Source organism: Nomascus leucogenys, chromosome 18 (genome assembly GCF_006542625.1).
Source record: "Nomascus leucogenys isolate Asia chromosome 18, Asia_NLE_v1, whole genome shotgun sequence".
NCBI lineage: Eukaryota > Metazoa > Chordata > Mammalia > Primates > Hylobatidae > Nomascus > Nomascus leucogenys.
In genome coordinates, this window is record NC_044398.1 from 43,970,051 (window position 1) to 43,987,037 (window position 16,987).

Below are 16,987 nucleotides of genomic sequence, written 5' to 3' on the forward strand. Positions count from 1 at the left end.
GCAGGAGCAGGGGAGAGTTCAAGAGGTGGAAAAGCGAGTTATCTGGGACTAGGAATAGTCTGGGAAGCTGCCTGGAAGAGGGAGCCCCTGAATTGTATATGGAGAGACTCTGGCAGTGGTGTGCAGGGAGTGGGTTTGCAGGAGCGACCTTGGCCAGGATGGGGGGCGAGAGAGCAGGACCCCAAGGAGAAAGGGGCTATGCAGGAGAACAGCAGCCTCACCCCCAAGGTCTAGCTGGTGGGACTCTGGGAGCACAGCAGTTAAAATGACATGGGACTGGGGCACTGTGGAGGGGGCCAAGGGAACGGAGTCCCCACACTGGGCCTGTGTTAGCTCTAAGCCCTTCAAGCTTGTTCTCTCACCCTAACTTCTACTCCCGCCTGGTGCAACTGGCATAGCCCTCTCCAGGCAGGGCAGACTGAGTCAAGGCAGTAGAGCCTAGTGGTTCAGGTTTCCTCCTCCGAATCATGGAGGAATCACATTGTCCATGTCTCAGGGTTATTGGGAGGATAAAGGACCCAACACTTGTAAAGCTCTGAGCTTTGTCTGTCACCCACTCACTGCATGACACCTGGTATCATCACTGCCTGGAGCCACCCAGAAGAGTCACAGTAGGAATCCAGTCAGTCTGGCCCAAGCCCATGCCCTTGCCTTTGCCCTTGCAGCAGAAGGCACCTGTGCCCCATCAGGTCACTGCTCCCTGTGGCCCTCAGCTTCCCCAGCTCCCCAGCTCTTTCTGGAATCCTCAGTGAAGCTGATATCTGACACCACATGGCTTGCTTCCCTTACCCAAGGTGACAGAGCCATATATGCCCCCAGGGTTCCCCAGCAAAGGACTTTTGCCAGAAAGCTCAGGGAATAGTAGAATAGAGATGGCCTCCTTGTCCCGCATTTGTTGGGCTGGTAGGTCTTCCTGGTCCTTTCCAGGGACTGGCCTCAGGCAGAGAGGTCAGCCTCTGGTGGCCTGGGACTCTCAGGAGACCCACCTGCAATGATGATAATGTCTCCCCATACTGACCCTGCACTCTGGCTATGGACCAGCTAACAGTCCACATGCCTTATCTCTCAGCAACTCTCTCTAACACAACTCTCTCTGCAACTCCAGAGGTGGGCATGATTTTCCCTATCTTATAGCTGGAAAATAGGCACTCAGAGAGAGCAAGTAATTTGCCCAAGGTCACACAGCTAGTAAGTGGCAGACAGAACTGGCACGTAGGTCTGCCTGACTCCACTTTGCATTGAGACAGGGACTTGCTGCCTGCTCAGTGAAGTGAGGGGCCAGGCCCACCTCTGCTTCCCATAGTGCCTAAGGTACTCTGCTGTTGGTACAGGGGCTGCCCCGACCCTGATGAATGTGTAAATTATTTCTTGGTGCTCAGAGCAGCAGAGTCTGACGTTTCCTCCAAGGGATGGTGGGCTAGGGGAGGATGTGCAGTGGGTGTTTCATCCAAAGTAAAAGCTGATGCTGCTGTCCCAGGCAATGCCGGCAGGAAGGGCTGGAGCCTCTGACCTGGGCTGGCCTAGGGCAACCTCTGCTGGGCTGAGGCCACCACCTATGCTAAGTGGGTCAGCAACAGGGTCAGCAAGGGCTAATCCCTGTGCTTATCCATGGCCCACTTCTCCCATGCTGAGCACCTTAGACTCATGACCCGTTCAGTCTGCACAACCCACCTGTGTGGTAGGCACTACCATCTCAAGAATTAGAATTAGGAAACAGGCTGGGACAGGTGAGTAATTTGCCCGGAGTCACAGTGCTAGGAAGGGGCAGGGTCACAACTTGAACTCTGTACTGTCTGGCTCCAAAAGGAAGCCCCTTCCGCTGCTCTCTCCTCTGGGCAGCTTGCAGTGCGATTCTTTGGCAACTCGTATCCTCTTGGAAGGAGGAGAGAGAAACAGATGTGGTGCAAGGGCAGACAGGCATAGGCATCCCAGCAGCCCCCTTCTTCTCCTCCCTTCTGGGGCTGGCACTGAAGGGCAGTGTCCCTCAGGCCACTCAGTGCAAGGGCCCCTGGGCAGGTCTTACATCTTTGGCTCGTCTTCCCCAAGACCCAGGCACTGGCTCCTCTCAGAAGTGTCTGCTGCAGCCATCCCAGCCCCAGGTCCTGGGTGGGAGAAGCTGGGCAGGAGGCAGGAATCAATGTCAAAGAAGGAGCAGGCTGCCAAGGCAGGGCAGAGGCAGCCCCCACCCCGCCAGGCCAACACTGCCCTCTGCAGGGGGCCCTGGGCTGGTCAGGGCAAGAGATGACCCTGCAGCTGTCAGCACTGGCCAAAAATGGAGAAGGAATGGAGCTCCGTGCTGGCCCTTTCCTAATATAGCTCCACTTGCAGCTATTTTGAGCCTGGGAGGATAGAGGGAATTTTATCAGTTCTGAAGCAGTGGCGGGCCTGGGGCAGAGCAGGGCCACTGTGCTGCTCCCTGGGACCGGGGACCACTGACTTGAGCCTGGCTCCCCGGGGTTTGGCTGCAAATGACCAGGGCCAGGCTGGCTGGGGCCCAAGCTCCCTCAGCTAAAGCCCACAGTGGGCAGATTCAAGAAGGTGGCAAAGTTTGGGGACAGAGCCCCCCACCTTCCACACTGTCTCCCTCACAGGCCCCAGACAGGGCCGCTGGCCACAGGGTCTGCCACTGCAAGGAATTTGCATTTAAAGAAACACGGGACAGACACTGCTTTCCCTACAGAGACCATGCTTTGGGAGGCTCACTCTCAGGTCAGAGTGAGAGGAAGGGGCCTCTCACTGTGCTGTCCGAGCTGGGCTGCCTCGGCTGGGCGCTTTCCTTCAGAAAGCCTTGAGCTCACGCTTCTCCCTGCACCTCCTTGCTCCTCCATCCTGCCTCATTGCTGGCCCGAGGGGCCTTTAGGAGTGGCCCCTGGCAACTGTGCACCCCACTCCCCTATACCCCAAGAGGAGCAGCCAGAGCTGCCTGCGTCTCTTCTGGGAGGGAGAGGAGGTCAAGTTTGGGAGGGCATAGGTAATCCCGCGCAAGCCCTGCCCCCTTATCACGGCAATGCCTGCTCAGGACAGAATTCCACAGCTGCCCCCACAAAACAGACTCTTAGTCCAGAGCTGCTGACAGGCAGGAAGGCCCCTGGGCCTCAGCCTTTTCCATAGCAGCCACAGCTGGTCCCGTCTCCACCCCTAGCTTCCTCTCTGGGGTCTATAGCCAGGTTTGTATGTGGGGGATTTATGTATGCAGTACGAGTGCCCCTGAAGATAGACAAGAAAACCCTTATTCTGGCAAAGCAGAGGGCACTGGGGACCCTCCAAGAGGGAAACATTGCTGTGTCAGTCTCTGAACCAAACCGAGGGTCCCAGTAGCTATGATTCCCGGCTCTGAGCTCTCCCTTCTCACTCCTTGCTCTCCTCACCCATTGCGGTTTGGGCTGGTTCTGCTTCCACAATGACCAGGCTGATGATGGCCCCGGCGCTCAAACTGCCCCTGGCGGAGCCTCTCTCTGACCACCCTGTCTTCTTTGCCCTTTTCCTCCCCAGGTGGTAGTCAACTCTCCAGCCAAGTTAGTATCAAAGGACAGCATGTGTGTGCACTTGCGTGCCAGCCCCAGCATGTGTCTGCGTGTGTCTGGCGTGGATAGGGTGTGCCTGCTGGCATGTGTACATGTGTGTGCATATGTATGAGTGGGGTACACTTGTACCCCTGGGTGAGCCTGCATGTGTGTGAAGCGGGAGTAGAAGCATTTGGGGGTGGGAGTGGGGGCTCCATCCGATGGTTCTAATTTCATTCCCAATTTCCTGCTGCAGCAGCTGCTTAAGATGTGCCTGGGGTTGGTGACGGTGGCAGGCGGGGTGGGCGGCGGGGAGGGAGACACATGCTGTGCTGCTGCTGGGCCTGTGTGAGCCTGAAGACCTTTCTGTCCTGGCAACCCCTCAGAAGGGCTGCGCTGGATCTTGTCTGCCTGGGGAGCGCACCTATCCATTGGAGGGAAGAGCCTCCTGTGGGTAGAGGATGGCCAGCCACTCAGCAAACTGGACTTGAGAGGGCCTGGGCAGCCAGAACCCTGCTCTGAGGAAGAAGCACATTCCCTGAAGCGTCTGGAAGATCAGAGCCCTGGGCCACCAAGGGGGTGGCCTTCAGGAAGAGCCCCTTCACGGAGAAACCTTGCTCAGAATCCCTGTGGGTGCCAGTGGAGCCGCTTTTCGCCTTTGGGGCGTTCTGGACTCAGCTTGGGCTGCTGCTCCTGTCCCCTACCCCCAGCCCCACGCCCGCGCTTCCCCTGCTGTGTGTAGTGGGAGATCTCTCTGTGCCTGGCAGCCCCTGCAAACCCTGGGAGGGAGCTCAGGCTGAGCCAGGCACTGCAGGGGATCTGGGAACGCCAAGATGGGCAAGGAAACCTTTCTATGGCCAGGAGTGGTGGCTCATGCCTGTAATCCCAACACTGTGAGAGGTCAAGGCAGAAGGATCAGCTCGAGGTCAGGAGTTCAAGACCAACCTGGGCAACATCATGAGACTCTGTCTTTACAAAAAAAAAAAAAAAATAGTGGCATGTGCTTGTGGTCCTAGCTACCTCAGGAGGCTGAGGTGAGAGGATCACTTGAGCCCAAGAGGTTGAGACTGCAGTGAGTGGAGATCACACCACTGCCCTCCACCATGGGCGACAAAGCGAGACCCTGTGTCAAAACAAAACAAACAAAAAAAAAAAGAAAAGGAAGAAAAAAGAAAACCTTCTGCCGCACTGGGCTTTGAGGGAGGGTACCAAGGATTTTCCTGAATAGACCCAGACCACCCACCATTGGGAGACTTGTGTAGCCTATGGGGGTTCAGGGCTTCGGCTCTGGGAGATCTCTCTCCACACACACCGCGCCCAGCCTTTGCCTTGGCCACCCACGTAACCACCACCTGTTGCCCTTTTCTCCTCCCCCTCCCTGCCCGTACTCCCGCACCCCTCCCCCAGCGCCGACTACCAGGAACGCTTCAACCCCAGTGCCCTGAAGGACTCGGCCCTGTCCACCCACAAGCCCATCGAGGTGAAGGGGCTGGGCGGCAAGGCCACCATCATCCATGCGCAGTACAACACGCCCATCAGCATGTACTCCCAGGATGCCATCATGGACGCCATCGCTGGGCAGGCCCAGGCCCAAGGCAGTGACTTCAGTGGGTAAGCGCCTCCCTCCTCCACCGCCACTCAGCACCTCCAGAGCCCGAGGGGTCTGGGCCATTGGGCGCCATCGGGACCAGCTACCCTCACGTTGGACCTCCTGGAGGCATGGCCCTTGGAGGGGAGCCAGCCTTCACCAGGGCCTTCTGGAACGTGGGTATCCTCTCTTCAGACCCTCTCCATGGTCAGCTTTAGGAGAAGGGTGGAGAAATGCAGAAAATGGTGGTTCCTCAAAGTGCTTTTCACAGCCCTCTGCATTTTCCCAGGCTCCATGAGGAGGCTGGAAGAAGAGACTTCTACAGTCCTCTTAACAAGGGGACCATTCTGGAGGCCCCCAGGCCTCTCACAGCGAAGCTGTCCTTTAAGGAGGGGGAAGTTGCCAGGTTCTTCCAGCGATGAGAATTGATTCAAATACACTGGCTGGGTTTCTGGTTTGGGAAGGGGTCTGCGACCAACCATCCACATTACTGCTGGCAATCAGTCCCACAGATGGGAGCAATTCCCTCCTCTTTGCCCCAGGAAGCCCAGCCTCAGGGCAGTGGCATTTAAGACATCCTTGGTTCCTGGAATTCGCCCATTAGCTCTGGTTGGGGAATTTGAGGGTTGGTAAAGAAAGAGTTGGCTGAAAATCATTTGTGGATGAAAAATTCTAGCAATGCAAACATTCATGCAAACAGACCTCTCTCTGTGTGTCTCTGTGTCTCCCTCTCTCTGTATGTCTCTTTCTGTCTTCCTCCTTGTTGCTTTTTCTCTGTCTCTGCCTCTCCCCACCCCCTCTCTCGTGTGTGTGTGTGTGTCTGTGTGTGTGTGTGTGTATGTGTTGTCTACCTGTTGTTTCTTTCTTACACACATACACATAGTTCCTCACTGTTTTCTACTTGGGAATACCACTGTGTTGGCTGATTATCAATCTGAGCAACATCTTATCCCTGGGTCAGGATCCCCTAGCAATTCAAGGCAAAAAGTCTTGAAATGACAGCAATGCTTTTTTCCAAAGCCAGGAAAACAGATATAATAAGAGGGATGGAGGGATTAAAAAGTCCCAGAGAACCCAGGTGCGCTTGGCCGTTCCAGACCCTAGCCCTTGCGGCCATGATATGCATGCAGGTTATAAATGGCAGGCTCCCCAGCCCCAAGGGTGGAACAGTGTGGGCTCCCCGGGCTCTGCTGGAACTGAGGAGCCTGGGGCCCTTTTGGAGATGTAGTACTTCCTCTAGGCCACCAGGGAGCAGAGGTCGCCTGTCCTGGAGTTTCAAGTCAAACTCCCAAGGCTCAGAGCTGCTGCTCTTCGCCTAATTCTGGGCAAGGTTGATTGAATTCCATCATTCAAAGCAGAAAATATGACCATGCAAGTTTAAAAACACAAGCATTAGCTCATGTGTACCCAGAAAAACAAGGCTGCCTAAGCCCAAGAGCTAACAGGGATTTCCTGTTAACATTTCTTTGTCACGTGTGTCCTTGGTGTGCTCTTAAAAGTAGTAGCAATCGCCAAAGGGAAGTTCAATGGAGAATAACGAAAGAACTGCTCTTCACTAACTTTCTGTTTTCTGCACCTTGGGAAGACTGCTATCATTTGGTCTCACCACTAGGGCACCCATCAGTTTTGGAACTGAGGCACTGTTGATTAATCGAGGCTTTTCAAAGGACCTTTCCCATCTCCCTCCTGTCCCCGCCGCCCATCCCCCCCCCATTCTTCCCCTGGTATGCCTGGAAAGGGTCCTCTTCTCCTCTTCCTTTTAACGCAGCCACGCTGAGCTGACCATGCTCTGGTGCCAGTGAGTAATCCTCTTGGCTATAACATGCTCCCATTTCTGCTGTTAATTTCCATGTTTCCTTCCTCAATGACCGTGTTTTTTCTCTTTTTCTTCCTCCTTCACCCACCCCATTCCCATAACTCATTTCTGACCCTAACCCGGCTCTCTTGTGTGCGCTGCCCCTCTGCTATCCCATGATGGACGCGCACTCACGGCTGGGTTTTCCTCTGCTTGGCAGGGCATCACCGCTGGCGTAAGTAGACCCCGCAGTGTCTGTCCAGTCATCCGTCTGTCTGGTTGTGGGATGGTGTGTGGGTTTGGTGGGATGTGTCTGAGGACCAGTGGTCAGTCCACGTGCTCTGTCCACGCTCCTCCTCACACCCACCTGTCAGCCAAACGACATCCCTCGCAGCCTTTACAGGCAAGTACTCGTCTCTTGGGGTTTGTCCAAATAATGTCACTGTGGTCACAGAAATCACAGAGTAATGACACTCATGCTGCAGGCCCAGGCTGGGGGTGCATACCTGTGTTCTCCTTGCCGTGCTTTGGGGTAGCTCCCCCCACCATTCCTATCTGCACTGGGTCAGTGTAGACCTGAACATTAGAATCCACACTGGGCCATTATTCAAGGCTAGAAGGTGAGAAGGTAACCTCTTGGAGGCCACTCCCCAGAATCCTCATGGGAAGTGTATCTGCAGGAGCCAGTGCCTGCCATGACCACCCATGGGAGGGGAAAGATGAATCAGATCGGGGGCTGCACACAGTGAAGCAAATGCAGTGGTGATCTGATGTTGCAGTGACTGTGGAGTGTTTTCTGTGGCAAGAAGAACAAGCTGAAAGTGGGTCCAGAGAGTGGACTCAGACCAGGGGCCAAGGATTGCAGGACCTGTTCCATCTTCTCTGCATATATTCTCCCTGAGCCTTGGGGTCATGAAAGGCACAGCAGTTTCCTCATCTGACTCCCAGTCTCGGTCACAGCAGCAACAAGGGTCCCTGGTCTATGCACGGGGTTATGGGAAATGAAGCCAGAAATGCTTTCTTGAACACTTTGAGCGGAGAAAGGCACAGGGGAGCTCCTCCTGGGCACATTCCAGGGAAACAGCAGCAAACACCTTCTACCTGCTCTCTGGATTGCAAAGCTCTGTAGAGAGGCTCAAGGGCCTTGCATCCACGCCTTCCCTCACCCACTGCACAGTTCACACTCTCTCCTTCCCTCCCCTCCCAGTGGGTCAGGAGCCAGGACCAGGGAGACCTGGTTGTGCTTTCCTGTTGCCCATCTCACCCAGACCTTAGGAACCCTTGGGACTCCTCCCTATGCCGGAAATGGCCTGTCCCAGCAACAGCAAGATCCCACCCTCTCCTTTGCTCCCTGGGCAGTTGCAGGCTCCTCCCTGGCTAGACCCTAGAGGCCTCTGCTGGTCTTTCCCAACCGATCCCAACCACAGGCTGCCAGTACCTATAGCTCTCTGGGCCAGGGCAGGGCCTTCAGGGAAGCCAGGGCAGCTCCACCCAACCTCGATCACCTTTCCCCACCTCTGCTCTTGTAGCCCACCCTGAGCCAGACACAGGGACCAGTCCTGGGAGACAAGGTCAGTTCCCTGTCACACTCCTTGCAGGGAGGGTACAAGACATGGACAATGGGGAGGTTCCTCTCCCAGCCAGCCAGCCCTCTGGGAGAAAGGGAGAGGCAGGCAGGAGAGTGCTGGACAGGGCATCTCTCCAGGCATAGGTCCAGGGCCTCCTACTGGGCAGAAGTAGCCTTCCTGAGCCCTGTGACTGCAGGGAGCTTAATAGAAAGGACACAGGGCTAGCAGCCAGGAAACCTAGGTTCTCACCCAGTGGGGCCCCTATCTGCTGTAACCTGGAACTAGTTGGCTGGCCTCTCTGGACCTCAGCTTCAGTATCTGTAAGAGGAGAGGGCTGGGCCAGCAGTCTGTTACTGTTGTGGGCTTCACCTGAGCCCTCCCAGGCCTCCAAGAAGGTGGGCTGGGCGGCTTGGTGCTCTGGCCCCCCGGCCAGGGCGAGTGGGCTGTAAGGCTTTTGACCATGGCCTGTACTGGAGTCTGATTCAGGCTGGGAGGCACTGGACCCGAGGGGCTCTAGGGTCCCTTCTGGCTCTGATGTAGGATTTGTTTGTTCAGCCAAGAGTTTTGTGCACCTATCATGTGCCAGACCCTGGGAGCCTAAGGGAAGGTCACCTGGTCCTCCACAAAGGGCTGCACTTCTCTGGGACAGAGGACCAGTGGCTTCCATGCAGCCCCACTCCCAACTTCCCCAGGCCAGAAATCCCCTGTCCCTACAGGCCATGCCAGGGCCGTGCCTTGCTGCCTTGTTTCTTACCACTTTCCAGCAGAGTCAGCCTACTCATACTGAGCCCAGGGCCCCCAGTCCTTTTCCAGGGCAGTGACAGCATTGGCAGCTCCTTGTTTGGATCCAAAAGTGTGAGGAGGGCAGGAGAAGGATCCTAAGGAATCCTCTTGGTCCCCCAAATGGCCTCTTTCCAGCCAGCCCCAAACTCACGGCCTGCTCAGGGAGGTCAAAGAAGACCTGTTCTGTTTCCTCCCTCTGTAAAGGGGATCTGGGGGTGGAAATGTCTCCAGCCTAGGCCTGGAGTTAGCACCGGGGAAGGGCAGACCTGAGGGATCTGAGCCTCTTGTCTCTCATGAGGGAGGGGAATCACTGCTTCACTGTGACCAACCTGAGCACCGAGGACCCAGGTCATGCCCATATCTCAGGTTCTCAGACAGCAATGGATAAAGGCAAGCTGGGGACAGAACGATAGGGGCCACCAATGGGCATGGAGCAGGGACCCAGTAGGGTGGGAACTGGGCTCTAGCCTAGCCCTCGCCCACGGCCTCTCTCTGCATTGCAGGAGCCTCCCTATTAAGGATCTTGCCGTAGACAGCGCCTCCCCTGTCTACCAGGCTGTGATTAAGAGCCAGAACAAGCCGGAAGACGAGGCTGACGAGTGGGCACGCCGTTCCTCCAACCTGCAGTCTCGCTCCTTCCGCATCCTGGCCCAGATGACGGGGACAGAATTCAGTGAGTGCAGGCTCTCAGGGTGGGTGCAGAGGAGGGAGATGCTGAGGGGCCACCAGGGGCCTGGGCCCAGCAGTGCAGAAGCCAGGGAGTCCTGCTACCTGCCCTTGAAGGTGGGCCAGCCTTGATGGTTTGTCAGCAGCTGGCAGGGCTCCTTCTGGGCCTCTTGGGCAGACTGTCCGGTGAGAGCAGCCTTCTGCTCTAATGCCAACTCCAACAGTGGGCAGCAGGCTTGGTGTGCAACTTCCGGGTGAGATGATTGCCCAGGGCTGAGATGAGGCCCTCTCAGGCCACCCCCTGAGTCTTTCCCAATGTCCTCTGGGGCCTCTGCCCAGCACACAGTGGACAGGCAAGGAGGCAGTCACCGTGTGGGGCCTGGCTGAATCCTGGGGACTCAGTGCCCACAGAGCCCCAGCAGCTTTCCTTGCTGTGTCTCCTGTGAGTCCCCTGACCAGCTCCTTTCTACCAACAGTGCAAGACCCTGATGAAGAAGCTCTGCGAAGGTCAAGGTAAGTGCCTGGACTCAGGCTCTGTGGCCTTGCCCTCTAGCCCCGTCCCTCCCCGGGCAGCCCCCTGGTCACATCACTCATGGAAGGGACCTCTCAAGTTCATGGATTTGGAAAGCCTGGCCTGCAAAGGGCTCCAGCTGACACTAGCTTGAGGCAGCATCCTGGGTCAGTGAGGCGGGCACCTGGACCCGAGTCTCTGTCCTCCAGGCCCAGGCTACAACAGCGAAGGCTCTGGGCTCTCCCAGCTTCATCCCTGGGCAGGAGGCAGGGCTGCTTTGGCCTTTGCTGGGCTGTTGAGAATGAGGACATCTTTCCCTGTGAGGACACCCGGCTGGCCACCTTGCCCACCCACTCATCTCAGGGCCTGTCCCCCTATGATTCCGAATGCTGGGCACTGGGAAACAGGCACACAGGGGGCTGTGCTGGACATGAACGCCTGACCCCTGGGCTCACCTGCCCAGACCCACAATGAGGTACCAGTTCCGTAAGTTGCTCAAAGCAAAATAGTTGCTGAAAAAAAAGAACAAGCCCTGGACATGAGGATGGGTTTGTGCCAAGCTGGAGGTCTTAGAGCATGGCTTCCGATCAGTTGCAGGTCTGAGGCCACAGCCACCAACCTATCATTGTGGCCCGTCAGGTGCTTATAGCATGAGGTGGGCATGAGGGGGGCATGCCATCCTGGAACTCACTGGAACCCGCTAGGGCCTTCCATGCTAAGGAGTAGGGCTCATTGTGATTGTATGTACACTTCCGGTAGCGAATATGTCATCTGCATGTTCTTCCTGGCACTGACTGCCTTGGGCCAGTGCATCCTGTGGCAGCCTCTGTGCAAGGGGCTGGGGCTCAGAGGCACCCTCCCATCCGGGGCCAAGCTTTCTGTACTTGCTAACCAGCAGGCCCAACACTCAGTGGCCATGTGACCTGCTCAGAGTAGGACTCTGGAGCCAGCTTAGACTTGTGGATTTTATTTTTGAACCAATACTTTTGCCAACTCAAGTTGCTCCCACTTTTTGGCCAGGCATCCAAGCCTAAGGTGGGGTCCTCCCAGGCCTGCTAAGGAGGGCATGCAGTCCCAATAACTTCTTAACCCCTCAGTGCCTGCAGGGCATCTAGAGAGTCCGCGATGAAGTTATGTTTGATTTAGCACAAAAGTTAAGCTCCAGCTACTTTAAGTGCTAGAGCTCTCAGCTCTCCCCTCCTGCTGTGCTCCGCTGTCCCTGCGTGCTGCTCCCATGCTTGTCTTGCCCTCCTCTTAGAAGCCACCCATGTAGCTGCTTCAGTGAGCAATGCAGATGTTCCCAAACATTTGATAAAGGAGTCTTTAAATCACACACCCCAGAGCAAGCGGCTTCAAAATCCCCCCTGGGTTCCTTCCAGCAACAGGCCAGCAGGGGGCCTTTTTTTCTCCCTCCCCTGAGACCCAGAGTCCTGCCCTCCCGGCTGCCTTCTGGTTCGTTAATGTTCTGCTTCCCTCCAGTATGCAAGGCAGTCACGCTCAGCTTGTGCCTCATTAACCAGATGTCATTAGAATGGGAAAGAGTACTGTGGAAGTGCATTGCAGCAAACTTTTGTCTTTTCTTTCCCCTGGAATATTTGCAGGCTCTGCAAAGTTATTGAGTGAGGAGAGCACAAAGGCAATGTTGAAGGTGGTCCCCAGGCCTCGTCCTTGGCCTTCCCCTTCCCTCCTTCAAGGAGCATCTCTTGAAGTTTGTTCTGCCTGGTCTTGAGGGTAATTGAAGGGTGGGAGAGTAGTCCTTCCACCAGGGGCCTAACCCCATAAAAGATTGGTTCAGCCTCAGCAAAAGGCAGCTTTCGGAGCCTCTCCCCCAGCTACAGCAGGGTTTCATCCTAGGGAAATCTGGGAAGAGTGCCTGGGAAGTGGCTCCAGTTGACTTCCTCCCTCAGTCCCAGGCAACTTCCCTCACCCCATCAGCACCTCCCTCTGGGGTCTCAGGCCCTGCAGTAGAGGCTCTGAAGCACCCAGCCAGCCTCTGCCCAGGTCTGGAGGGGCTCCTTTCCCTCCTTCTGACTTTAATTTCTGGAGAGTTGTCCTCATGGGCAGAGCCACCGATGTCACTGAATCCCATCAGCGATCCCATGGACCCAGAGGCGGGTGCAGTGGGTGTCACAGTTCTAATCTGTCTGTGATTGAAGCCTAAAGCAGTGTCTGTGATCACTGGTCATGGCTGGGGCCCCAGGCTCACCCACATCACTATCTGAGCAGAAGGGAACATGCCTTGTCCCACCCTGGTCCAGGCTGGTCAGGGGTCTTGCTCCTCAGAGGCCTGAGCCACACTTCTATCTGTCCCCACTCCCAAGTTCGAAGCCGCACCCCTAGACTCTCCTGGCCCATCTTGTTGGCTGAGAGCAGCCACCTTCTCTTTCTCCTCCCAAATCCCAGCAGGGATTTTCAGAGTCTCTCTTGAAGGCTGAGTTTCCCCAGGAAGGCTTCACTGTGAACTGCTTCCAAGTGTCTCACTCCAGCAGAGCCTGGGTTTGCCAAGCCTGTGCATGGTGACACCTACACAGTCTTATGCCCATGCAAAGGTGCTTTCTCCTTCCTGGTGCTGTGTGGTGAGAAAGTTAGCAGGAATGTTGAGTGAGTAGTGTCAGGCATTCTGCACCAGGCAGGGGCTCTGGGACCTCGAGGTCAAGTGTGAATCCACATGTCAAGAAGACTTTGCAAACTTTCCCTTCACCTCCATCACTGCTCTGCCTCCAAGGTCCACCCCCAGATTCCCAGGGCAGCTCACAGCCCTCTTCTCCTCTTGGGTCCTGGCTCCTGATGGTATCTCTGTGTCTGGTAGCATGTAGCTTCCATCTGAGGCTCCAGTGCCAACCTGCTGGCTAGCCCAAGACAGAGTCTAATTTCCAGGGACTCTTTACAGGTGAGGTGGGGGAGGCCTGAACAGCCCAGGCATCAGCTATGAACTTCCCACCCTGGAAGGACCAGGCGCCTTAGGAAACTGTCCAGGTTGGCTTGAACATCAGCCTTCTGCCTACTTCCACATGGGAACTACTCTAGTAGGTATAGGTGACGCTGTGGCTCCCCAGTTTCCATCGGAGGTAGCTGAAATAGTGCCTCCATCCCACAAGATGAAGCCTCTAATCTCAGAGTCGTCACCACAGCTTCCTTCTGACTTTGGAAAGGCATTCCAGGGCCCTGATCACCCAAAAGGTCAGATCCACATTGGGCAGCCACATTGGGGATAGGGGTGGGGACAAGGCAGGGCTTGGATCTGTGAGGCATCTGGATCCCACTGCTTAGGGGAACCATCCAGGATGTAGCTCAGCATGTAACCCAGACATGCCCCTGATCCCTTATAAGTGCAGCCTCTGCGTTTCCCTGATGCCCACCTTGGTAAAGAGCTCTGCATCTCCCCATCTTTCCAAGTGTTAGGAACAAAGCTGATCTTAGTGAAGAGTCCCTAGAGGAGCTGAAGGTGCATCACATAGCCGTTTCCATCCCAGATCATGTAAAAATCCTTCCATGCCAGTTTTCTATCATGCAGCCATTAAGCTTCTTCCAACAAAATGCCAGGGCTCGCTGGCTCCCCCTCTTCCCTCCTGCAGCCTCTCAGATGCCCCCTTCCCTCCCTCTGCTGCGCAGTCTCTCAGTTTCGCCCCCCCTGCAGCCACCTCGCTTACACGCCGCACAGCATAGGGCCCTCCTGCCAATGGGTGCCCCCGCCAACGGGCCCCTTGTAAGAAAGCAATGAAATAATTACCTCTCTTTTTTGGATTTTGAGTCCCTGGTGTTCTGCCACCCTAGGGAGTTTGAAAACCACAACTGGAGCACCAGGGATGTTGCCCCAGGTGCCGCTGCCTGAGCAGCCCCTGGGGGGTCGTCTTTCTTGCTCCTGCTCTCCTGTCTCTTTTCCTCTCTCCTGTGCCTTCCTCTCCTGGCTCCTTTCCTTGGCTAGCTGAGGATTTTTAAGCAGCTTCAAGTAGAGCACGCTCACTAGATCGGACTCTCCAGGACTGTCCCTGTCCCTGTCACTAAGCACTAATGACAAACTATCACCCAGCCTCCACAGGCCTTGCTAGGACTTGACGATTTACAGGCAAACTGCCTGTGTCTGATCTTGTGCCCCTGTGTTCTGGGTAGTGTCTACGGGATGGTCAGGACTGTTTGTAGTGCTGTCAGCAGGACTCAAGGAGCCCCGCCACATGGCCTTTGCTCGTGCCATCTCCACCCCTTTACCCCAACCTCAGATAGGCAGGTATGTGGCAAGGGAAGAAGACGCTGGCACTTAGATTGTGATTCTGCCCCTGAGTTTCTGTGTGGCTTTAGGTCATTCATGTGACCTCTCTGGGCTTCAGCTTCCTCTTAGTATAAGGAAAGTTCAGACTAGACTAGTGGTTTTCAAACACATTATATGTTAGCAGTGGGTCCCTTTTGTCAAACAGTCTTAGACAGAGACCCAGTACGCAGGATTCAAGGGGTACAGAGAGTGAGAGAGAGACTGCCAGGTAAAGCAAGTGCAGAACCGAGGACCTCTGTGAGTGTGGGAAGGCCAGCACTGCCACATCTTCTTTTCAAAGACTTAAAGTTGCTCTTCCTGATTTTTATATGCTAGCAATTCACTTTTTTTTTTTTTTTTTTGAGACAGAGTCTTGCTCTGTCTTCAAGGCTGGAGTGCAGTGGCGCGATCTCGGCTTACTACAACCTCCACCACCCAGGCTCAAGCAATTCTCCTGCCTCAGCCTCCTGAGTAGCTGGGATTACAGGCATGTGATACCATGCCCGGCTAATTTTGTATTGTTAGTAGAGATGGGGTTTCACCATATTGGCCAGGCTGGTCTTGAACTCCTGACCTAAGTGATCCACCAGCCTCGGCCTCCCAAAGTCCTGGGATTACAGGCGTGAGCCGCCATGCCTGGCCAACTTCTTTTTTTTTCTTTTTCTTTTTTCTTTTTTTTTTTTTGAGACGGAGTCTCACTCTGTCGCCCAGGCTGGAGTGCAGTGGTGCAATGTCAGCTCACTGCAACCTCCGCCTCCCGGGTTCAAGCGATTCTTCTGCCCCAGCCTCCCGAGTAGCTGGGACTACAGGCGCATGCCATCACACCAGGCTAACTTTTGTATTTTTAGTAGAGACGGGGTTTCACCATATTGGCCAGGCTAGTCTCAAACTCCTGACCTCGTGATCTGCCCTTCTCAGCCTCCCAAAGTTCTGGGATTACAGGCATAAGCCACCACACCTGGCCAACTTCTTAATTAAACTTTTTATTTTGAGATAATTGCAAATTCAGTGCAGTTATAAGAAATAATAGAGCTCCCATGTTCCCTTTACTCAGCTTCTCCCAATGGTAGCATCTTGCAAAATGAAAGCACAATATCACAACGAGGATACTGATACTCATACAGGCAAAACATAGAACTTCCCATCACCCAGGATGCCACACCACTCCCTTCCAGCACCCACCCACCTCCTTAACCTCTGGCAACCACTAATCTGTGATCTGTCCTCCATTTCTATAATTTTGTCCTTTTCAAGAATGTTACATAAATGGAATCATACAGCATGGGACCATTTAAGATTGGCCATTTATTAATCAGCATAATTCCTGGGGGTCACCCAAGTGGTTGAGTGTCCCAATAGTTCATCTATTCCCTTTTATTGCTAAGAAGCATCTATAGTATGGACTCAGAAATTAATTTTTAAATTGAGTTGGAAGCACCGTACGGGTTAAACATACTGTGTTTGTGGCTGGATGGGGCCCTTTGGCCACCAGTGGGCACTTCTGGTCTGGAGGATGTGATCGGCCCTTCCAGCCTGGAAGGCCTGGATTCTGACGCCTGTGGCACTGGCCTTTCTCAGGTGCTCTCTTCCTCCATTCATTCCCACGTTTCTGGCTGCTGCTTGCCTGCTCTGTACTGGGCCCTCAGCTGAGCAGGTGTGGGTTGAGCCCCAAGAGGCCCCACTGGTGGGAAGTGGCCGGAAGTCCTGGCCCTGTATCTGTGACAGTGACCTTGTGAGTATGTGTGGGTATGCACGCATGTGCCCAGGCTGTGCTCAGGCCTGGCGGGCAGGGGTGGGCAGGGGCTGTGTGAAAAGGCTTCTCTCTGGGGACAGTGAAGGCTTTTTGAGGCCAAGGCAGCACAGGGAGGGGGCAGGTCTGCCCACCAAGCCTCATCACGGGGGATAGACTCTCCTTCTTCTTGATGCCCAGCTAGGGGACAGAGATCATGCAAGGTGCACCTATCTGTTTGGTTCAATCCTGAGAGCTCACAGCCAAAGCAGCCCTGCCCAGCCCTCACTACATGGACCAGGGAGGCCCCCTTTGCTCAGTCTGCCCTCAAGGCCATTAGCCAGGTCCCTTCTCCACGGCCCCCAACTCACTCAAGGCAGGGACTTCAGTCCCTCCATCCTGGTCCCCAAGACTCTGAGTCTTCCCCTAACCCAGGCCTGACCTGGGTTACAATGTACCCCATGGATTGCATAGCTTCTCCAAGCCCATTCCCTCCCTCCCATGCCCTCTGCCCCACCTTTAGACAGGGGAATGGTGAACACATTCCCTAACCCCTTTCATTCTTCCTCTCTTCTCTCTCTTTCTGTCTCTGTCTCTG

General features: G+C 55.1%; 1 protein-coding gene across 3 annotated transcripts in view; it reads left to right on the forward strand.

The window, feature by feature from the left end:
- LDB3 (LIM domain binding 3) overlaps positions 1 to 16,987 on the forward strand; it is a 69,599-nt gene that overhangs the window by 15,518 nt on the left and 37,094 nt on the right. For 2 of the 3 annotated variants that reach the window (XM_012502928.2, XM_030797949.1), the window contains exons 6-7: positions 9,741 to 9,910; positions 10,380 to 10,416. In XM_012502928.2, the coding sequence (XP_012358382.1) occupies positions 9,741 to 9,910; positions 10,380 to 10,416 (207 nt within the window). Of the gene's footprint in view, positions 1 to 3,492; positions 3,516 to 4,910; positions 5,115 to 7,106; positions 7,122 to 9,740; positions 9,911 to 10,379; positions 10,417 to 16,987 lie in introns of all 3 variants that reach the window. The other variant, XM_030797950.1, reaches the window with a different exon arrangement.